The sequence below is a fragment of the Molothrus ater genome, chromosome 18 (assembly GCF_012460135.2).
Source record: "Molothrus ater isolate BHLD 08-10-18 breed brown headed cowbird chromosome 18, BPBGC_Mater_1.1, whole genome shotgun sequence".
Lineage (NCBI taxonomy): Eukaryota > Metazoa > Chordata > Aves > Passeriformes > Icteridae > Molothrus > Molothrus ater.
The window spans coordinates 12,380,105-12,403,406 of record NC_050495.2 but is presented as its reverse complement, the minus strand read 5'-3'; the positions used below and the strand labels follow the sequence as shown (position 1 = coordinate 12,403,406).

General features: G+C 54.3%; 1 protein-coding gene across 2 annotated transcripts in view; it reads left to right on the top strand.

Annotated features, from left to right (window-relative positions):
* NOS1 (nitric oxide synthase 1) overlaps positions 1-23,302 on the top strand; it is a 71,479-nt gene that overhangs the window by 9,617 nt on the left and 38,560 nt on the right. For both annotated transcript variants that reach the window (XM_036393071.2, XM_036393069.2), the window contains exons 2-3: positions 4,564-5,620; positions 17,655-17,787. In XM_036393071.2, the coding sequence (XP_036248964.1) occupies positions 4,914-5,620; positions 17,655-17,787 (840 nt within the window). In that variant the 5' untranslated portion in view covers positions 4,564-4,913. The remainder of the gene's footprint in view (positions 1-4,563; positions 5,621-17,654; positions 17,788-23,302) is intronic.

The following is a 23,302-nucleotide window of genomic DNA, read 5'->3' as shown; positions in this document are numbered from 1 at the left end:
GCTAATTAAAGAGGACAATGGTGCCCATTTAAAGCTGGCACAGGCATGCAGGAGCCATTATCACCGGGAGAACAGGGCTCCAAATGGATTTGTGAGGCCGAGGGCTGGCGTTGAGCACGGCCCAGCCCGGCACAGCCTGCGGCTCTGCCTGGCACAGTCAGGAGATTGTGTTAAAGCTCCCGAGATTGATTTCTCCTCCGCTTTGCCTTGGAAATCAAATCATCCTGTTGTATTGCACTAAATAGTTATTTCGTTGTTTGCACTGGGTGTTTGGTAATTTGCACTGTTCACATGATTTGTATCCCATCACCACATGGTCTTCCCCTTTTCCCCTTCCCTAAATGTCAGTGTGGTCTCCAGACACGAACTCTTACATCATTCCATTAAGGTTTGTGCCTGGGTTTATTCTTGGAATGTTATCTGGCAGCGCAAGGAGCTTCCCATGGGGTTGGTTGGTTGAGCCTTCCTCGCTGCTGGAGGGGAGCAGGCTCTGCTGCTTTCCCCTGAAAGACGAAGATTCCCCCCAAATATACCCCATATTCCTCTCAAATATACCCCATATTCCCCTCAAATATACCCCATATTCCACCCAAATATATCTCATATTCCACTCAAATAGACCCCATATTCCCCCCAAATATATCCCATATTTTCCCCAAATATACCCCATATTCCCCTCAAATATGCCCCATATTCCCCTCAAATATACCCCATATTCCCCCCAAATATACCCCATATTCCCCCCAAATATACCCCATATTCCGCCCAAATATATCTCATATTCCACTCAAATAGACCCCATATTCCCCCCAAATATATCCCATATTTTCCCCAAATATACCCCATAATCCACCTAAATATGCCCCATATTCCTCTCAAATATACCCCATATTCCCCTCAAATATACCCCATATTCCCCTCAAATATACCCCATATTCCCCCCAACTATATCCCATATTGTCCCCAAATATATCCCATATTCCACCCAAATATACCCCATATTCCCCCCAAATCTATCCCAAATACACCCCATACTCCCCCAAACCCATCAGGCAAAGGAGGGCTGTTCCCAGGGTTGGTGTTGGGGTCAGGGTTAAGGCTTGCCTGGGGTGCTGCCTTTCTTCAGGGCTTCTTGCTCTCCTGTAGTTTGAGTTGGGTTCGTGCTTTGGGAAGGGCAGGGAAACTGAGGCAGGAGTGGGTTGCACCATCCATTGGGGGATATTCCAGCAGGGTTTATTCCAAATAAACCATGGGTGGCACCATCCATGGAGGACTATTCCAGCAGGGTTTATTCCTGACAGCGAGCTGAGCCAGGCTTTGCTGGTGGATTTTCCCTCTCCTGGCTGTTTTTTGGGGTGGGATAAGTATTCCTACCCTGCTGAAACCCCGTCCTGCTCTCACTGTTTTAAGGAGTTGGACCTGACACCTCCAGTAGCTTTTAAATGTCTGACCTGGCTCTGGGGTGCATAAATCAGAGTCCTCATGGTGCTGGGAGGGAGAGCTGGGAATCTCTGGGCTCACAGAGCTCAGCACAGCTCAGCCACCCACAGGGCTGAGCACTTTGGGCTCCACACAAACCACGTCCCCTCTGAAATCAGACCTGGGACACCCCAAAGTGGGACAGGAGAGCCCTGACCCTCCTGGGGGAGTTTTCCAAGGCCTCCCTGAACTTCTCCCTCTCCCTCTTCTCTGCACTCTGAGTTTGTGCAAGGTTTTCCAGTTGGAAAATAATCAGACACAATGATCTTTAGGAATATTTTCCAATGTAAATGATGCCATGATTCTGTGAAAATCCTTATCCAGCTATTCCCTAAAGGAGCAGGAGGCTGAGGGGCTTGGGGCCTGTCTGTCCTTCCTCTCCTTGACTGTTCCTATCCTTTCTGGCTCTTTTCTGACCTTCCTCACTCTGAGGAGCAGCAGAAAAAAAAGGACAAATCTCTGGATGGGTGTTGAGGTACCACTTAAAATCGACTTTTTTCTTCTCATCCCTTTTGTGAGGAATGCTGAGGTGTCAATGGGTTTGGGGGCAGGCAACAATGAGCACCTAGAAACGCCCAGCGGTTCCACGGGATTGCTGAGCACACACAAGAAATGACAACCCTTTTCCATGGAAATAGCTGGAAATTATCCTGCTGGGAGAAGAGAGAGGGATTAAACACCGGGGGCTCCTCAGCTCTTTCCAGCGAGCTCAGCAAGTCCCGCTCTGAGGTCGGGGGGTGCTGAAGGACATCCACGGTCCCCTCCAGCTGTGCAACATCTGCCCGTGTGAGCGGCTGGCAGCCCTGGCAGTGACAGGGACCCGTGCCAGGCGGTGCCCACGGTGGCTGTGCCCGCAGAGATGCGCACACAGAACTCGCCGGGGTGAGAGCCCCAAGGGCACGGCAGGGCTGGCCCCTCGCAGGAAGCTCTGCTCCGTGCTCCCGGGGCTCTGCGGCTGCTCCCGAGGCCACCTTTGTCCCCAGGAGGCTCATCGGGATGAGTTTGGTGTGACTCAGCCCTGCCCGCACGGTGACGGTCACCTTGTGGGGGAGAGGGGTCGGGAAATCAGAACCTGGCAGGGAGAAGGAAGCGGCTCCTGTGAATCCTAAAGAGTCTGGAAAAAAGGGGAAACTCGGCAAGGAAAGCGGGGTGGGGATGGGGAAGGGATGGAGAGGTGGGAGGGAGGAAAGGGGCAGGACCTGTCGGGTAGAAGCGAATTCCTGCTTTCCTCCGTCCTCCCCGAAACTGGAACCTTCCCTGCCCTGCTCTGCTGCCCGAGCCCCGGGAGGCGGCACAGCCCATCCCGGGGTCCTGATCCAGTGTAATTTGCAATTAGGGCATTAATTAGCCCTTGAGGATGTGACCCGGTGGTATTTAACCCTTTGCAAGCTGCTGCTGCTGCTCTGCAGGGCCGAGTCACAGCAGGGGAAGGGCCGCAGGGGTTAAACCCATGGGTTTGGGTTATGGATCTCGAAATGTTTTATTCCTAATTCGCTGCTAAAAAGCTCAGCCTGGGGTCAGCAGCGTTCCTCACATGAGGATTAGCGTGCCCAAGTGGCGCTGGTGTCCCTGCCCTGCCCCTCAGGTCCCTGTTTGTCCCATCTGGGGCTGGAGGTGCCAAAGCTGCCCTGAGCATGGGGAGAGAGAAGATTGTTCTCCTTGCCATGTCAGTGCCTCCAGCAGAACACGTGCCCTCTGTTCTCTGCCTAAAACTCCGACTTTAAAAAAGAAAAGAAGGCGCTGGCTCGATGCGAAGTGTCAGGGCACAGTCCTGGAGAGAAACGTTCTCCAGAGCATCTGAGAAAAACGCGAGGGGAGCGCGGGGAGGCTTCGGGAGCAGAAGTGACAGAAGCCAAGCGTGGCTTGTAAGAACAAGGGTCCCATCAGGAGCCAATGGGCTGTGACTCCCCGAGCCCTGCGAGGGCCGTTCCAGCCGTGCCCGGCTGCACGAGGCTGCCCCGAGGGCGGGATGAGCTCCGTGCTGCCCTCCAGGCGAGGTTCCCCCGAGGGCGGGATGAGCTCCGTGCTGCCCTCCAGGCGAGGTTCCCCCGAGGGCGGGATGAGCTCCGCGCTGCCTTCCCGGGGATGCTGTCCCGAGGGCGGGATGAGCTCCGCGCTGCCCTCCCGGGGATGCTGTCCCGAGGGTGGGATGAGCTCCGCGCTGCCCTTCCGGGGATGTTTCCCCGAGGGTGGGATGAGCTCCGTGCTGCCCTCCAGGCGAGGTTCCCCCGAGGGCGGGATGAGCTCCGCGCTGCCCTCCCGGGGATGCTGCCCCGAGGGCGGGATGAGCTCCGTGCTGCCCTCCCGGGAATGCTGTCCCGAGGGCGGGATGAGCTCCGCGCTGCCCTCCCGGGGATGCTGCCCCGAGGGTGGGATGAGCTCCGCGCTGCTCTCCCGGGGATGTTTCCCCTCCTCTGGAGCGGTTGGTGCGGGAGCGGGGCTGGGCTCGGGGGAGGGCGAGTGTCGCCTCCCTCTCCCCGTGCCAGGCTGGGAATCTGGGGAGAGGAGGAGCTGAGCGCTGATCCCTGCAGCCAACCTTAAAAGCAGCGATTGCCTTTGCAAGTGTTTTCCTAAGTCGGGGGAAGGAAGGGGAGCTGAGCGGCCTCTTCTGTTCCCTGGCTGCTGCTCCTGGAGCCACCTCCGGAACAGGTTTCCTCCCGGGCAGGGCTGCCCGTTCCCTGTCGGCTTCTCACCGAGCAGGTTGCGGGATGCTCTGGAGAACACCCGGCGAGGGGATCCCGAGCCCGGCCGAGCCCCCTGGGTGTACCAGCCTTGCAGGGTGGGCAGAGCGGGCAGCGCCCGAGCCGGGCTGCCCAGCACGGCCCTGCCCTGCCCAGCGGCCCCTGCCAGGGCTGCCCGCTCCCCCCGCGCCCCCGCCGAACAGATGGTGCCGATTTTCGCTGGGGGAGGTGGAGGAAACAAAGCCCGGAGCGCTGCGAGGCTGCAGCCTGGCTCCCAAACGCAGCCCGGGGGGGTGACATCTGTGGGGACGGGGTGCCCGTGGCGTGCTCAGCTCAGCAGGCACTTGCGCCTGCCCTGCCTCACTTATCTCCCTCCTTTGTTGGTTTTTCCCCTCCTTTGCAGATAAAGAAGCCCGCGCACCGTCGGCGGGGATGCCGGTGAAGCCAGCGGGCCGCCTCCCCCTCTGTGCCAGCGGCTGACTGGAAGCTGGAATGTTTCCCATCCCGGACGATGCCCAGCCCTGCTCCTAGCCTGCCTTCCCAGGGGTGACATTCCCGCTTTTCTGCTGTTCGGAGAGCAGTGCCACCGAGCATGCCGCAGGAAGCCCCTCGGCAGCCCAAGCCCAGGGGAGTTTTCCAGTGAGTCCAGCTCCTCAAAAGGCAGAGCTGTCCCTTCCCACCCTCGGACAGCGAATTCCCCTGCGTCCAGCGGGTGCTGAGGTCCTGCAGAGCGGGCTGGAGGAGGGGGCTGCCATGGAAGAGAATGTGTTCAGCGTGCAGCAGATCCAGCCCAACGTCATCTCGGTGAGGCTCTTCAAGCGCAAGGTGGGCGGCCTCGGCTTCCTGGTGAAGGAGCGCGTCAGCAAACCGCCCGTCATCATCTCGGACCTGATCCGGGGCGGGGCTGCCGAGCAGAGTGGCCTCATCCAGGCTGGGGACATCATTCTGGCCGTCAATGGCAGGCCCCTGGTGGACATGAGCTATGAGACGGCGCTGGAGATCCTGAGAAGCATCGCCTCCGAGACCTACGTGGTCCTCATCCTGCGTGGCCCCGAGGGCTTCACCACTCACCTGGAGACCACTTTTACGGGCGACGGGACGCCCAAAACCGTCCGTGTCACCAGACCCCTGTGCCCGGCTCCCAAGGCGGTTGACTTGTCCAACCCAAGCAAAGAGCAGCCAGCAGCCATGGGATCGCTGTGGAGCAGGGAAACGGGCAAGGAGGTGGAGCCCCACGTCCACGTTAACGGGCTCGTTCCTGGCAGCAAAGGGCCGGAAGGCAGCAGGAGCAAGGACGGGGCTTGTGCTCACTCCTGCCTCAACGGCAGCATGGAGGACAACGAGCTGCTCAAAGAGATTGAGCCCGTCCTGGACCTGCTGAAGAGCAGCAGCAGTAAGGACAGCGATGGAGATGCGCCCTCCAAGGTAGAGACACGGGATATAGAAGTCCAGGTGGACTGGTAGGTCCCTAAATACATTTTTTACCTTTGGTGGAACGCGCTGGTTTTGGCTCACCGAGGCGTTGGTGAGCGCCTCTCCACAGCTGGCTGCTGCCTGGCACAGCGGGGTGGAGATGGAGGGGAAGGGATGGGGAAAAAGGGGGAAGTGGAAGATGAAAAATTGGGAGAAGATTGTGGAAGGAAGATCTAAGCATGAGAAATTGGGGAGATTGGGAATAATGTCTCATGGAAAGCTGAGCTGTGTGATGTGGTGGATCAGGATCACGGGCTGGGCTGGGATAAATCTCTGTTCCATTTCTCAATTCCATTTGTGTTAAGTTGAAGCAAAATTCTGTGCCTCAGTTTCCCCACCTGTCAAATAATGTCCAGGGTATTCCTCTCCTTGTGGTCCTGCTTTAGAGCTCTCCAGTTGAAATCTGCTCTAACTTTAATGGGAGAGGAAGGTCGGACCAGCAGGGCACGGTGCTTCCCAGGAGAAATGAGCTTCCAAACCTTTTGGGAGAGGGAAGGAGAGCCCCAGTCCAGCTCCATCTGAAGCCAAGACGGACGAGGGCAGTGGGACCAGCCTGGTGGGGATGGGGGAGATGTTCCCTATCGAGAGCTCGGGATGGCCAATCCCTGTGGAAATGCCGGGATGGATCTGCCCCTGCTCCTCCTAGAGCCAGATCGCTGTTTCAGGACTCGTGTGCATGGGTGGGGACATGAACAACGCTTGTCCCACGTCCCGTTGAGGAGGGGGAAGTGGCACAGCTCCCGATTTTCCTCAGCGTTTCCCTGAGCACCGCTCCGGAGCCAGGGCAGCTCCCCGGGGCCCTTCCTGCTTTCCAGAGCTGTTGTTTGCAGCCAGGTTTTTTCAGTCCCAACTCCCTCTCCTCCTGACCGTTCATTAACACTGTTAGGTTGCCTTTTCCTGCTGCTTTTCCCCAAGTCCCCAAACACGTTTTAGCAGTGTCAAGTGCTGCAGCAGGGTTGTGGCTGCCCTCGCTTATTGACTGGCTGGAAAAGCCCTGAGGGTTTGCGGGAGCTGCAGATCTGTGCCTCGGCCACGGAAAGACCTGAAATGCCAAGTTCTCTGTAATTTCAGGTTCTCTTGCTGTAGACACTTCTTAGGAAAAGGAAAACGTTGTGTTCATTTTTCTTTATCAGAAACAAGAGGGGAGAGCCACAGCGGGGTCCCCCCATGGGCTCCCAGCCAAGGCTGAGCTCCCGCTCGTTCCCATCCCAATCCCACCCACACCCTCTGTGTTTTCCACCTTCCTTGTTTTATTTTCAGTTGTTTTCATGTCGTTCCTGCTCTCCCAATTTATTCCTGCTTCCCGTGGAGGACACGGTACTCAAAGCTTGTTAGGGTGCTCACACTGAGTCAGAGGGAAAAAATATCTGCTGGGCTCAGTGCTGGTGTCTGTGTGTCCTTCCTGCCACCCCCTCCCCAGCACAGCTACTCTCCAGGTTCACTTTTTGAACAAGAATTGTTCAACAATTGTTCAATCGAATTGTTGGGATTTGGAAAATTCAGAAATCTGCCGTGCAATGGGAAGTGAGTTAACCCCTGAGCTCAGGATGCTCTCCAAAAACCTGTCTGGGCTATGCATGCTTTAATCCCATCCTGGGAGAGCCTGGTTTAAGGATTGAGACATTGAAAAGGTCAGGACTGGGTACAAAATGTGCAGGGAGGCTTCAAAATCCTCTCTGGTTTAGCTCAGGGAACACAATCCCAAACATTGGGGTTGAACAGGGGCAGCCTCACCCTTCAGACCATGTCCTCCCATCCCAGCAGCTGCAGGATCTCCAAGGAAATTCTGCTCCAGCCGTGGGGAGGGATGAAAAACGTGATTCTACTCTGAGGAGTCTCATTTATTCAGAGATTAAACAGAAATGCTTTGATTTCACTTTGATTTCACTTAAACTGAAGGATCTTGAAGCAGCAAAGCAGGAACTTCACCAAAATCTCATTTTTTTGTTTTCAATATCCTAATAATAATAATAATAATAATAATAATAATAATAATAATAATAATAATAATAATAATAATAATAATAATGTCTTTGTTATCCCTATACCTTGGGGATGAAAATCCACTTTTCTGTCAAATTCTCCTGCTTGATGAAAAGCTGCAGCCTGGTTCTTGTGGTATGAGGGAGAAGACCCAGGCTGGAGCAGGGATGTGGGAAAGATTGACTGCAGGGAGAAGCTGTCAGGAGCTGCTGTGCAGGGCAAAGGGCATTTCTGTGGGATTGGGCTGGGGATGATTCATCTCCTCAGCTCGGCTCACACAGAGCCAGGGCAGCCTCAAGGTCTCCTGCACTCCAAGTTTTCTTGGATGGCAGGAGAAGTGCAGAAAGGCCAGGGAACAATGGGGAGTGGATAGCTGGGGAGAGTGTTGGTCAGTGCCAAGAAAATGCCAAAAAAGCCCCAGTGAGCCTCATCAGATGGATGCAGCTCAGCCCTGACTCCTCCAGGCAGGAACAGTGCAGGAACTGAGCTCTGCCTACACCCAGGAGGGAGCAAAACCTCGCTCAAGGTTGAGCAGGACACCTCCAGCCTGGCCTGTTTGGCTGTTGGGGCAGCTGGAGGTGGTGGGATTGGGATGGATCCTGGTCTGTCTCCTCTCTGCCTGTTGATCCAGCTGGAGATGGTGGGATTGGGATGGAGCCTGATCCTGGTCTGTCTCCTCTCTGCCTGTTGATCCAGCTGGAGATGGTGGGATTGGGATGGAGCCTGATCCTGGTCTGTCTCCTCTCTGCCTGTTGATCCAGCTGGAGATGGTGGGATTGGGATGGATCCTGGTCTGTCTCCTCTCTGCCTGGTGCTGACCACCCCAGCCCAGGGCGCTTTGTTGGATCCAATCTGGCTCAGGGAGCTGGGACAGCATTCCCAGGGCAGGAGGGGATGGCACAAGGCTGAGCTTGTCCACAGAGAGCCAAAAACTTCTTGCTCAAGATGGGCTTTGGTTAAACCAATTCAAACTACACCCAGCTGCTCTCTCTGGTGTTACTTCCAAGGAAAACTGGAAGGGACCCTACAAGAGAGATGGAGAGGGACTTCTTATAGGAGCATGGAGGGACAGGATAAGGGGAATGGATTCAAAATGGGCAGGGTTAGGTGGGATATTGGGAAGGAATTGTTCCCTGGAGGGTTCTGAAGCCCTGGCACAGGTGCCCAGAGCAGCTGGGGCTGCCCCTGGATCCCTGGCAGTGCCCAAGGCCAGGCTGGACACTGGGGCTGGGAGCAGCCTGGGACAGTGGGAGGTGTCCCTGCCATGGCAGAGGTGGCACTGGATGTTTTTTAAGATCCCTTCCAATCCATTCTGTGATTGATTGATTGATTGATCCTAAATTTGCTTTGGGGACACAATCAGTTCCTCTCCATCCCCTGCCCCCAGGGTCTGCATTCCCCAGGGGAATTCTCCTTGCTGGCTTCTCCTCCCGCCCTGTGCCCTCAGGGTGTGTCCATGGAGTGACCACAGCTGCTCCTCAGCTCAGGCCATCTGCAATCAGGAAAGGGAGCACAGATGTGGGGCTCAAGGTATGATGAGAGCTGGCATTTCTGCCACGAGGCTCACCGTGGGCTAGGAAGCAAAAATAGAGTTTGATTCACTCCCTGCCAGTGAACCCAGGTCTGTTTTTCCCTCAGAGCTCTGGGGAGATTGTCAGGTCCCATCTTCCCTCCTCCTTCCCCCCCTCCCCACTGAGTTGCCAGGGTTTATTTTCCTTCCCAGGTCTCTTCCATGACATGAGCAGCATGATGGAAACATGGCAGTTTCAGTCCAAGCAGCAGCCCCGAGAGGGAGAAGTTTGCTCAGAGCAGGAATTCAGTTCAGAAAAGGTTTCAAGGTTTCAGGCTCCAGCTTGCCTTGGAACAAACCCCATAATTTTGCAGTTCCCAAAGAGAAAATTCTCTTCCACCTTCCTCAGGACCACCAAAATCTCTTTGTGTTGCTCAAAACATTTCATTTGCATTTCTGATCTGTCTTCATTCTTCTGCACTTGGACGCAAAACTTTAAAACCTCAGAAAGGAGAAGGTTCCCTGGAATTTCCACTTTTGTGCCATTCTGGAAATGGATGCAGGGAGCTCTGGCAGGGAATAGCCTTCCCCTGCTCCCCTGGCTGAGGCTTCTTCCTCATCACTCTACTCCATCACTGATCCAGAGAGGCTTTTTGTGCCTGGAGATCACATATTCCCACCAAATATACCCCATACTCCACCCAAATAGACCCCATATTCTCCCCAATATATCCCATATTCCCCTCAAATATATCCCATATTCCCCTCAAATATATCCCATATTCCACCCAATATATCCCATATTCCTCCAAATATGTCCCCATATTCAACCCAAATATATCCCATATTCCCCTCAAATATATCCCATATTCAACCCAAATATATCCCATATTCCCCTCAAATATATCCCATATTCCACCCAATATATCCCATATTCCTCTCAAATATATCCCAGATTCCTCCCAGATATACCCCATATACCTCCAAATATATCCCATATTCCCTCCAAATATATCCCATATTCCCCCCAGATATATCCAGCATTCCTCTCGAATATACCCCATATTCTCCCAAATGTATCTCATATTCTCCCCAGGTATGCCCTATGTTCTGCCCAAATATATTCCATATTCCCCCCAAATACATCCCAAATTCCCCTCAAACAGACCCCATATTCCACCCCAATGCACCCCATATTCCCCCAAACTCATCAGCCCAGTTCCCAACGCACCTCTCACAGCTCAGCCTCTGTGCTGCTCCTTCATCCCCTGGGTCCCCTGCCCTTGTCCCCGTGTGTGACCCCAGCAGCCAAACCCCTGGGCCAGGTGTGACCCACAGGAGCCCCAGGTGTGACCCACAGGAGACCCAGGTGTGACCCCCCAGGAGCCCCAGGTGTGACCCACAGGAGCCCCAGGTGTGACCCACAGGAGACCCAGGTGTGACCCCCCAGAACATCCAGGTGTGACCCCCCAGGAGCCCCAGGTGTGACCCCCCAGGAGCCCCAAGTGTGATCCCCCAGGAGATCCAGGTGTGATCCCCCAGGAGCTCCAGGTGTGATCCCACAGAACATCCAGGTGTGACCCCCCAGGAGATCCAGGTGTGATCCCCCAGGAGCTCCAGGTGTGATCCCACAGAACATCCAGGTGTGACCCCCCAGGAGCCCCAGGTGTGATCCCCCAGGAGCCCCAGGTGTGATCCCCCAGGAGCCCCAAGTGTGATCCCCCAGGAGATCCAGGTGTGATCCCCCAGAACATCCAGGTGTGATCCCCCAGGAGATCCAGGTGTGATCCCACAGAACATCCAGGTGTGATCCCCCAGGAGATCCAGGTATGACCCCACAGGAGATCCAGGTGTGACCCCCCAGGAGCCCCAAGTGTGATCCCCCAGGAGATCCAGGTGTGATCCTCCAGGAGATCCAGGTGTGATCCCACAGAACATCCAGGTGTGATCCCCCAGGAGATCCAGGTGTGATCCTCCAGGAGATCCAGGTGTGACCCCCCAGGAGCCCCAGGTGTGATCCCCCAGGAGATCCAGGTGTGATCCCACAGAACATCCAGGTGTGATCCTCCAGGAGATCCAGGTGTGACCCCCCAGGAGCCCCAAGTGTGATCCCCCAGGAGCTCCAGGTGTGATCCCCCAGGAGATCCAGGTGTGATCCCCCAGGAGATCCAGGTGTGGTTCCCAGCACCCCTGAGCTCTTTCATTCCCCTGGCCAGGCTGGGATCCTCCAGGAGCTCACAGGGAGGGACAGGAGCTGTTGCAGCTCGGTGCTGGCTGAATTTTGAGCTGTGCTGTTGGGACTTTGGGACTGCCTGGATCTGTTCCCAGGTCTTTCCGTGTCAGTGCCTCCTCAAAGGCATTTGCCAGCCTCCTATTTCACAGGCTCCCTGAGGCTGCAGCTTGCTCAGCTCATTAGTCCCTGATCCCAGTGCTGGGCACATTCCTGACGTTCTGAGGCTGCAGGATCTTCTCCAGATCATTCCACAGGTTCTTCCTGAGGCTTTTCATCCTCCTTCTGTGCTGTCCCAGACCCCCTCTCCCACTTGTTCCTTGCTTGGATCACCCTGCAGTTCCCACCGTCCCTGCTGCCTCTCCAGGGAGTGCATCCCAGATTTTGGAGTTATTCCTTTTTCCAAATTCCCACCTCCTTCCTGAGCTCTGCTCCATCCTCTGCACCCTGGAAATCCCTTCTCCTGCCCCATCCCTCCCCCTCTGCTCTTGTCCAGACCTTGCTGAACCCTCCAGCCTGCAGCCAGCACCTTTTCCAGGGAAGGGAGCATTTTAATTTTAATTTAAATTAAATTAATTAAATTAGGGAATTTTAATTTCTGCCCCTCTGGAATGTGGTTTTCCATGGGACAAGAGAAAGGTGAGGCAAGAGCTGCTTATCCCACCAGAAGGAGGAGCACTGCAAGTGCAGCCATGCCCGGGGAACAATCAGGGAATGAGGTAAGAGGAAGGAATTTCTCTCCTGAGCTTCCCACACAGCCCCAGGCTCAGGTTTGCCAGGAGAAGGAGAAGCTGGTCCCTGGTCACAGCACAGAGTGATGCTATCAGTGTCACCAGAGCTGTCACCAGAGTGTGGGCACTGCCACCCTCATCATCCATCCCGCCTGGGGTGGCAGCAGCCAGGGCTGGCTCTGCTCCCTTCCTGGGAATCAGAGAGATCCTTCTGCCAAGGAAATTCAAAGGAGACGAGTGACAAACTGACAAACTTCCCTTTCCATCTTTTTTTTTTTTTTTCTCCCCTTTAATTTCTTTTTGGAAAAGCTTTGGAGAAATTTCTGAAAGGGCTGTCTCAGCAACTTCCCTTCTGCTTCATCACTCGGAGCACTGCAACATCATCAAATTAGTCAAAAGAAAACAGTGGTGCCTCTCATTTCTCCAAGCAGCCAGATGCTCTTTCCAAGGGGAGGCAGCATCCCAGGCTCTGCCTGGCACCAGTGGGGGAGGGCAGGATTCCTCTTCCCTTTTTAAAGTATCAGATTTGGCTTTCAGATCACAAAAACCCCTCAAACAGGGTTTTGGGTCTCTCTGGATCCAAGAGATCTGGCCAAGAGTGTGTGATGGATCTGGGAGTGGTCAGAGAGGGATCCTGGGTCCTGGATCTGGCTTTTGGGGGAGTTCATCCAACCAATGGCCTCCACCTTCAGCATTGCTTCCAAAGATATCAAAATGGGGATTAAAAACATCTCATGGAATGGTTTGGATCGGAAAAGACCTCAAAGCTCCAGTCCCAGGACACCTTCCACTATCCCAGGCTGCTCCAAGCCCCAATGTCCAACCTGGCCTGAGCTTCTCTAAAAAGAGGAGCCGGCTCCTCTCTCCCTGTGGCTCTCCCAGGGCAGATCCCTGGGGATGCCCAGCCTGGCTCCCTCGAGGGAGCTGTGCCCCCCCAGTGCCCACCAGAAAGGCTTTTGGGGCTCTCCTGTTGATAAAATCCTTTTGGGAACATTGCCCAGGGGCTGAGCTGTGGCTGTCCCCTCAGCCTGCTGGAGCTGTGAGTGACATCCTCAGGTCACCCTGTGCCTCTGGGGGCTGCAGCAGCCACGGCAAGAGAGGAAAACAACTCATCCCAAAAATCCTGTTCCCGTCCCAGCTCGCAAACAAGGCCCTTACAAAGCGAGGGCCAGGAAATATTTGTAAAATGAAGCAATTGATGGTTTTTATTTTTATTCCCCCATCTGTGCTCGGGCTGGGCTGAGGCTCTGGCTGCTCTCAATGGGCTTTTCTCTCCCTGCCTCTCTCCAAAAGGACAGAGCCGGATCCTTGTGGGCAGCCCCATCCGGGGGAGGCTCAGGGCAGCCCTGGCCAGGCGCAGCACCAGGGACACCCCCAGGTCACTCTGGTGGCTTTGTCACAGCCACCCTTGGCTGTGCTTTCCCAGCAGGGTCAGCCCCTCGGTGCTGTGCTCATGCAGCCACAAATCCATGGGGAAGAGCAGCAGGAATCCTGCTCCTGCCACACCTGCAGGCACACAAGGGATGTGGAGCACCCAGGTTGTCAGGATCTTTAGCTGGTCAGAGTTACCCCAAGAAAAGTTTGAAAGTCTCTTTTCTTAGCCCGGTGCTTGAAGAAGGAGTCAGGGCTCTTCATTTCTCGGGCTCAAGGTTGTTCATTGTTTCTCATCTATAAAGAATTTTCTCCTGCCCTGCCGAGGTCCATCCAGCAGGACAGTTCCAGGCACTCTGCCTGCCCCAGGGCAGGGTTATGTCTTTGTACTAAAAACTACGATGTGTACAATGTTTACAATTCCTTTCCAATACCCATCACCTGTGTTAGACAGTGAGCTTCTACTCTGAACCAATCCAAAAGTGCCAACATCACAGCAGAAGGTGGAGGCCAAGAAGGAGAAAGGCTGGACACACCCAGTTCCCTCCATCTTGCCTCCTGAACCCCCATACCAAAACCCTAAAATCTACTTTTCCACCCCATGATAACTTCACTATTATTCTACCTAAACTGTTGTGGCTTGCTGATCTTCATCTAAGGTTGGTGATTTGCTCCACGGGTCATAATCAAACCCACAGGTGTTTTGGGCTCTGTGCCAGGGCTTCTGAGCCCCCTGGCAGGGGTCCTGGCCGTCCTGGACAGCCAGAGGGATGTGCTGGGTTCTGACACCAGGTAATTCCCACCTGGATGTCCCTGTCCCTCAGCACGGGGCACCTCGCTGTCAGGTGGTGCTTGAGGCCAAGGAATGGGAGCAATCCCTGCTCCAGCAGGACCTGGAAATCCCAAACCACCCAAATTAATGCCCAGTTTCATTTGACATCTGGGATTTCTCCAGCTGCCAACGTTCATGGCTTTGCTCCTGTGCACACAACGAGATCCCAACGAGATTCCCAGGCCTCCAGGAATCCTCTCCAAGCTTCCCTCGTGCTGGCACTGGCCCTGCAGACCCTCCTCAGGTCCCAGCACCATTCTGGAGGTGCCTGTAGGGTCTCTGGCTGATCTCAAACTTCTCCTGGAGAGGCCCCGTGGTTTTCCAGCAGGTTCCTTCTGCCAAGTCCCAAGCTCCAGGAGAGCCAAGGGATCTCTTCCTTATGGATTCAGTGCTTCTGTCTGGATTTTGGGCCCATTGTGAGGAGCAGCTGGGGCCTGTCAGCTGCTGGAGGTGACTTCAGGAGCTTGGTGGCCCTGTGCTGACCTGGCTCTGTGTCCCTGTTGGACAATGCCCTTTCCTGACCCAGAGATGGGGCAACTGAGAGGTGTTTGAAAAGCTTTTATTCCATTTTCAGTCTCATTTGAAGAGATAATTGCGAGACAATGTCTCTCATTGTGAGACAATACAGATGTTATAATTCATGCCATTACAAGTCATTCAAGCCAACTATTTTTTAATTATTATACACTATAAGCATTTCTTGGCCTATCAGCTTTTTGCCACACCATGCTGTAAACGCTTTAAAGCCAATCATCTAAAATTACCCCTCATAAGTCTTAATTCAATGCATGTTTCACAGTTCTATTTCTCTAAATTATCTAGTCTTATTTGCAAGGCCACCTTTTGAAACTTGTTTTTAGTTCCATTTCTCTCCCAACAATGCCTGTCCCATTCCATGGCATTTCCAAGTCAGCAATTTCTTATTTCCAGGTTTGCATACAGGTGCACACACTGTGTGGGCCTTCTATCAGGTTTGGAGAATTCTCCAATCCATTTCCCCCAGTCCCCTGGCACGCTGGGATCAGGGCAGGAGGGCAGGGATGTGGGAATGAATGAGAGCTCTCCAGGAGATTCAACAGCTGGGCTGGCTCCGAGGGGACAGCCAGGCTGGCTGGGCTCTCATCCTGCTAATTCCCTGCTGCCTGCCTGCTGGGGATTACTGGGATGGAGGCAGGAAACCCTGAGCTTGCCCTCTGGGTTGGGCACAGAGGGATGTGTGGCTGCTGGCTGTCCCTGTCCCCAGGATCTCTGTGCATCCCTGTGCATGCTGGATTCTGTGTGGATCACCATCCCCTGCAGCAGGGATTGGGATCTAGTCACAGACATCTTTTATGGAAAACCCTTTCCTTGGGATTTTTCCTCCTGAGAAGCTGAGAGGCCTCAGGAACAAACTGTAACCAATGGTTATCTGCTGCTGTGGAATGCAACAGGTGCAGCTGGGATTGGCCCATGTTGGATGTTTGTAATTAATGGCCAATCACAGTCAGCTGGCTCAGACTCTCTGTCCAAGCCACAAACCTTTGTTATCATTCTTTCTTATTCTATTCTTAGCCAGCCTTCTGATGAAACCTTTTCTTCTATTCTTTTAGTATAGTTTTAACGTAATATATATCATAAAATAATAAATCAAGCCTTCTGAAACATGGAGTCAGATCCTCGTCTCTTCCCTCATCCAAGAACCCCTGTGAACACAGTCACAGGATCTCTGTTGCCTTTGGCTGAGATGCTTGGGTGGGGTTTCTTAAAAGCTGTGTTTTATCTGATTGAAACCCTTTCACATCCTCCTAGGGCCAGCTCACCAGGAACTGGAACAGCTTTCATGGCCTGGAGGGGCACAGAAATCCCAGGGAAAACGGCCCTTGGGCACCTGTGCGTCCTCACTCCCACCGAGGTGGCCACTTTCCAACCATTGGAAGGTGGCCAGAGCCCAGGGAAATATTTTGGCAGCTGAGCATGGCTCTGTAAAAGCAGAAAAATGACAGAAAAAGCACAGGGAGATGCTCTTTAAATGAAGTCTTTTCCTTAAGCTAAAGGAGTTCAAGGACTGTGAAACTGAATTTATTTGTATTTGTTTGTCTTCCTGAAATTGAATCAGGAGCATGCTGTTGGTGTGATTTATGCCTTGGGTGCAAATGTCCTACTTTGGTCAGTGCCCAAACTCTGCCACCATTAATGAGAATTCTCATTATTGATTCAGTGGCACCTGGAAGGCTTTTAAGGACTGACAGCAGGAGCAAAACAATTTCTGAGGCATTTCCTCAGTGCCTGTGCCCATCCTGACCCGTGCCCCTGCTCTGCCCAACCCAGGAGCCCCTTCCCTGGTGGCCTTGGGGGTGCTGGTGACACAGGTGCCACCCCCTGCCTCTCTGAATGTCACCTCTCTAAACCCTGGTTGTTTTCTCCTTGATGAGGGCTCACCTGGCAGAGGTTTTGCACCAGCTCAGGTGGCATTTCAGAGCCTCTCCTACACCCCAAAAGGTGTGTGGTACATTGATCTACACCTGAGTCACACCTGAGCTACACCTGAGTTACACCTGGGTTACACCTGGGTTACACCTGAGCTACTCCAGTGTCACCACCTGGGCTGGGGCAGCCAGCGCTGAGATGTCTCCAGTGCCCAGCCCTCCCCTCATCCCCAGCAACTCCCCCTAAACATATCCCATATTCCCATCAAATATGTCCCATTTTGTCCCCAGATATACTCCATATTCCACCCAAATATAACCCATATTCCACCCAAATATGTCCCATATTCCCCCCAAATATACCCCATATTCCACCCAAATATGCCCCATATTCCACCCAAATATACCCCATATTCCTCTCAAATATACCCCATATTCCACCCAAATATACCCCATAGTCCTCCTAAATATATCCCATATTCCACCCAAATATACCCCATATTCCACCCAAATACATCCCACATATTCCTCAGTTTGCCTGGCTGAAATCACTTCCACTCCAGCATGTGGAAAGGTCAGGAAGAGCAGGGAGAGCTCCTGGGAGCTCAGCTCCTGTTTGTTCTGGGCTGTTTCTTCCTCTTCCCTGCTCTGCAAGCTCCTTCTGCCACCAGCTTCTCCAGCCTCCCTTCCCCATCTCCCAGGGTTGTTTTCCCAGGTTCCAGCAGGATTTTGGGGTGCAGAGGCTCTGCTGTAGGGCCAGAGTGGGCACTCCTGTGGCTCTGAGGTGGAGCTCCCGTGGTGCTTGGGTTGTCCTCACCTCGGTGATTCATCGCCCTGGCTGAGGCCCTGCCTTTCCTCCCTTCCCACGGAGCACTGGCCAAGTTTTGGCTCCTGTGGGAAGCAGCTGGAGCTTGGAGCTTTTGGGGTGCCAGCACCCCAAAAGGTTTTTAACCCTTCAGTTTCAGGGAAGGGGAGAACAATCCCCAGAAAGCTCTGCCGGCTCGGATGGAGAACGATCGTGTCCCGGGGGACCTGTGGGGGAAGAGCAACGTCCCCGTGGTCCTGAACAACCCCTGCTCTGAAGGACAGCAGGTAAGAGGCCGTGGCTGGGGCTGCTTTGGGTGGGAAAACCAGAATTCCCAGGGTTTGTGGGAATGTGACCCATCCCGGTGGGTTCTCACAGCGCAGAGAACCTGCAGGGACAGCGTGTGACCCCAAAAGCTGCAGGTGATGGATCCCTGAGCCCCTTGGGGCCAGGAGCTGAAGTGGCCATGGGTCAGGCAGGGAATGGAGGTCACTGGAGAATTCTGCTCCTCATCTGACGTGGGATGGGAGCCCAGCCAGGAGCAGGACGCCGAGGCCTCCCTGGGGAGTGTGATCCCTTCTGGTGGCACCAGGCCAAGCTGCATCATTAAAGTCCTTTGGATTCATCTGATGGTAATTCAATAGAGCACTTCAGATAATGCCTTCCACGGTGCCTTTTCATCTCTCACACTCCATGGCCATAAATTCTCAGGCTTCCTTGCCAAGAGGAGATTAACTCCACGTTTGTAGCAGAGCCAGAGACGTCAGGCAGACCCTGCCAGGCCACCAAGATCACCTCGGGGAAAACACGACGTGCGTAAGCTCTGCCAGGGCTTGGGCAAAAGGATCTCCCTGATGGGATTATCCAGGCAGGACCTGGGGGACCAGACTGGAGATCACCACCCTGCCATGGGCAGGGACACCTCCCACTGTCCCAGGCTGCTCCCAGCCCCAGTGTCCAGCCTGGCCTTGGGCACTGCCAGGGATCCAGGGGCAGGGCCTGCCCACCCTGCCAGGGAACAATTCCTGATTCCCAAGATCCCATCCATCCCTGCCCTCTGGCAGTGGCAGCCATTCCCTGTGTCCTGTCCCTCCATCCCTTGTCCCCAGTCCCTCTGCAGCTCTCCTGGAGCCCCTTTAGGCCCTGCAAGGGGCTCTGAGGTGTCCCTGGAGCCTTCTCCTCTCCAGGTGAGCACCCCCAGCTCTTCTCCCAGCCTGGCTCCAGAGCAGAGGGATGGGTGGTCTGAAAGCCACAGAGATTCCCACAGGATCACCCAGTGCCACCCCTGCCATGGCAGGGACACCTCCCACTGTCCCAGGCTGCTCCAAGCCCCAGTGTCTAACCTGGCCTTGGACATTCCAGGGATCCAGGGGCAGCCACAGCTCCAGAACAGAGGGGCTCCAGCATCTCCATGGCCTCCTCTGAGCTCCCTCCAGCAGCTCCAGGTCCCTCCTGAGCTGGCCCAGGGCTGGATGCATTTCTCCTGGCAATCCTGCATGCAATGACGTTCCCATGCACTTTTGCAGTCTGGCAGTGCCAGAGACCCATGGGGGACACACTGGACCCTCTGAGCTGGTGCTGATGCCCACACAGGGCACCGGGACAGCCCTGGCCATGCTGCAGGGCTGTACCCAGCCTGGCTGGGATCCATTTCCCCCCTCCCTCATCTCAGGACCATGGCCAGGTGTCCCAGCAGCACAGCCAGCCTCGGGCTGGGTGTCCCCCCACACAATTGACAGCCACGTGTCCCAGCACAGGGAATCCTGAGCCCAGGGACAGGTCAGGGCTGCTCCCTCTGCCCCAGCTCTGCAGAGTCTTCCTGCTCCTTTGCTAAGCCCCGTGCGTGTCCGTGTCTGTTACTATAAGCACTTTATAACCTTCTGTGTGCAGAGCTTAATTTCTCTCTGTGCTGGGGCTGCCAAAACCGCCTGTCTTAAGCTGCTATTAAACTCTTTATTATTTTTTTTTTCCACTGGATGCACAGCTTTCTTTTTATCCTTCTTATCCCCGAATCCTTACGCCTGCTTTTCTGGAAGCAGTCTGGTTTTTCCCCCAGCCATTCCCCAGGGCTGTGTGCAGTCAAGGCAGCTGAACTTCTTTCAAGCAGCAATAAATACTATTAACACTGGGGAAAGTCAAGCCAAGTGGGAACTTTCCTTGGGTTTTTTTTGAAGCAGGATTGGGTGGATTCACTTGGCCAGGTGGCGAATGCTCACTGAGGCTCGTAATAAGGTGCTGAAAGCCCCGCTGGGCATCGATCCCCATCCCTCTGTTATTTTTTACAAAACCACAGTGCATCTTTCGCTGGTTTCCCAGCAGCCCAATCCCCCTGGCCCTAACCCTGAGGATGCTGAGGTTGTGCCAGGTCCTGTTCCAGCCACAGGGACTGATTCGCGAGCAGCCCGAGGGCAATCAGGAGCTCTGTGCCCGTGTGGCTCTCAGGGGAAGCGACTCAGAGCAGCTTGTGGGGGTGATTTACAGCTGAGCAGAGGCACAGGACACGCTCTGAGCCGAGCGGGGCTGATGCAGTCTGGACGGAAATGTCAGCACGGAGATAAATCCACAACCCGGCTGCTGCTGCTCTCGCCCCGCTGGGACCCAGCCTAGCAGGGTGAGCACCTGCAGAGCTCAGGACAGAGATGTCCACTGTCACCGTGTCCCCAAGGAGTTCCCAGGGCTCCTCCTGTGGGAGCAGACAGCCCGGGATCCGTGGAGTGCCGGCACGCTCTGGGTGGGAGCTGTTTGCATAACGCGTGTGCGCCCCGGCTGCCGCAGTTGTCTCTCGGCTTGTCCCTCTCCTGAGTCACCCAGATCCCAGCTGCCTCATTAAAACATGAAAAGATCTCACGCAGCCTCCCTGGCACAGCGGCGGGGAGTGTTTGGCTCCTGTTTCAGCACACACACACACACACCAGCTCACACACAGCTCCTTCCCAGGCTCCCCTGGGTTCTGTCTCTCCTCCACAGCTGCTCCGGGATGGGGGTGTCAGAGCTGACACCTCTGCTCCAGCCTGGCTGCTGTCCCAGGATTCAGCATCTCCGTGGGCCTCTCCCAGTGAGGGTTGTCAGGCACTGGATATCTTGCTTTACAAGACAGGTGTCTGCTAAGGAAGGCAGGAGCCTCCCCTGAAATGGAAACTGTAAACCCCCTCCCTCTGAATTGCTATAAATGTTAAATTAAAGGGCTCTCAGGCAAAAAATATGGGAGCAGGAATAACAGTTCTTTACTAGGGAAGAAAATAAAAATAAACAATGCAGTGAACCAAAAGAGCACTGCCAGAGTCAGAACCCAGCCTGAAACCCTGTGGGTCAGGCTGTTGGCAGCAGAACCATTGGAATTGTGGCTCAGCCCTCCTGCAGTGCCAGGGGTGGCTCTGCTGGAGCAGGGATCATGTAGAGAAGGGTGGATTCTGCCTCTGAAGATCCAGGGGAAGGAGAGGCAGCTGCTGTTCCTCTGGAAAATCCAGTGGAGAAGCCGTGCTGGTGTTCCAGAACCTCCAGATTATATCCAGGTAGGAATGCTTGGCTCCTCCCTCTGGGCTCACACCTCCCAGTGGGATGCTGTAGTTCTTATCAGCCATGCAGTGACATTCAATAGCTGTTATCAGCAGGTGTCTCCCCTGAGGGAGGATTGGGTGTGGAAGAGATAAGGGAAACTGCCCAATGAACAGAAGACAACTGCCATACAGATGGCAAATAGAATACACAAATAGAATACACACCTTCCCTTTCCTTGCAATCTGGGACACTGGAACAGATTAATGGGGTCCCATTAACCCCTGGAAGTGTCCAAGGAATGACACTGGGTGCTCTGCTCCAGCTGACAGCGTGGTGCTCACTCAGAGGTTGGGATCAACCACCTCAGAGACCTCTCCTGACCTTAATGACTCTGTGATTCCAGGATTCCAGCTTGCCCAGCTCCTGCAGGGAAAAGACAAATGGGGAAGGGGAGCAGCTTTGGAGGGGTTTGAGGCAGAGCACTGCAGGCAGATAAGCACCAACCCTCAGTGAGGTTCTGCCCCTTTGTCCTCCCGTGGTGGCAGTGTCCCCTGTCCCCAGGAGCTGTGCTGGACCCAGGGCAGGGAAGGGGCAGAGACTGCAGGTCTGAAGGCTCAGATTTGGCCAGATTTTTGAGTCTTGCTCTGAGGATGGGGACATGGCTACATCTGCATTCTCAGCACGTTTTGGCGCCGTACCTGCTCCAGAAAGAAGTATTTTAGCAGCACACCTTGTCAGGAGATCAAAACTCCCATTAAAAAGTGCTGGGTGCAATCAACACTCCCTGCCTGGTGCTCCCGGTTTCTGTCTGGCAGGTGGAGCTGCAGGTGAGGATTGGTTTTGGTTGCATTTCTGAGCTGTTTTCAGCACATTTTGCCCATCTCAGGGAGATGGTCTGAGCAATCAGGCTCAGAGGGAAGGTGGCAGATTGTCCCCTTTGGTCCTCGGGGTGGGTCAGGGAGCACAGGAAGCTGTTGGTGACTAAAGAATGATTCAATTCTCTTGGAAGAGTAAAACAAGCAGGGGGGGAGATGACCAGGAGCTGCCACTGCCATGATTCAGGCTGGACTCCTCAAAATTGAAAAAAAAAAGAGTTTAAAAATAGTGTTTTTGCAGGACTACATCAAGGAGGTTCTTATTTACTGCTGGGTTTGAGCTCTGCATGAGATTTTTTATTCAGTTACTGCAGCGTGCAGAGGGGAGGCTGAGATGTGGTCTGTGGACATTTGGCTTCAAGGGGCAGACTTTGACACACTCCTTGGGACAATCATGGGATCTGTGACATGAGGAATGTCAGAGATCCATGGCAGCACAGCCTGAGGGGTGCAGGGAGCAGCTTTTGGAAACTGCAAGGGCTAAAGAAGGTCCTGCTGAGGATTCAGGCTATAAATCTCTGCCTTCCCCTCCAGCCTCTGTCCCTTGCTCCCAAAATATGTTTTCAGAGCGTGTCATTACACCACAAGCCTCAGGCTGCTTGAAATCCCTGTTTTCCAGGGGGAAAAAGTCTGGACTTATTGTAAAAATGAGAACTGAGCAAAAAGTCTGGCCAGCAGTGCCAGCAAATGCAAAGGTGTCTGCTCAGCCCAGGCCTCAGCCTTGGGGTCAGCCAGGATTGATGTCTGAGAGCTTTGGAGCAGCAGAGCAATCCCCTGGTGAAGTGGGAACGAGTCAGAGCTGGAGCCTCAGCTGCTCTGTCATCCCTGTGGCTCCTGCTGCCTTCCCTCCTGAGCCAGCAGCTTCTCCCACCCTGTGCTGGGTTTTTGCTTCTTTAAATTTGTGCTGCCTGCTGCAGGGGTGACAGGAGCCCAGGACCTCCAGAAAGGAGGTGACACTGCTGAAGGCAGCATCAGCTTCAAGAAAACCAGATAATTCAAAAGGGACACCAGCCCCAGGATTGTCGTAGGAAGGGACAGACCCGGTCCCAGCCCAGAGCTGCTGTGCAGAGCCTTGAAGTGGTGCCAAACACCAGCAGCTTTGGCCAGGACGCTCTCAGATGTCCCCTGGAGAGCTGCAGCAGCAGCACCAGGTTCCAGTGATGGAATTACATCCCTGTGTAAGATCTGATTCCTGGGAGACAGAGCTCTGCTGCCCAGAGCCACTGCAGGCTCCCCTGTCCCCACTGGCAGACACTGATGGCTCTTGAAGCTTTAAGTGCTTGGGGTGAGTAAGAGCCACAGCAGAAAATTGTGGTTTTATCTGTGAAAACGTGCAAAAAGGAGCACCTGTAACCAGTTCTGCTCCTCAAAAGCTCTGTGCTGGCTGAGACTCCCCGTGCTGGCACAGAACTCAAGGAGAGCTGGATGA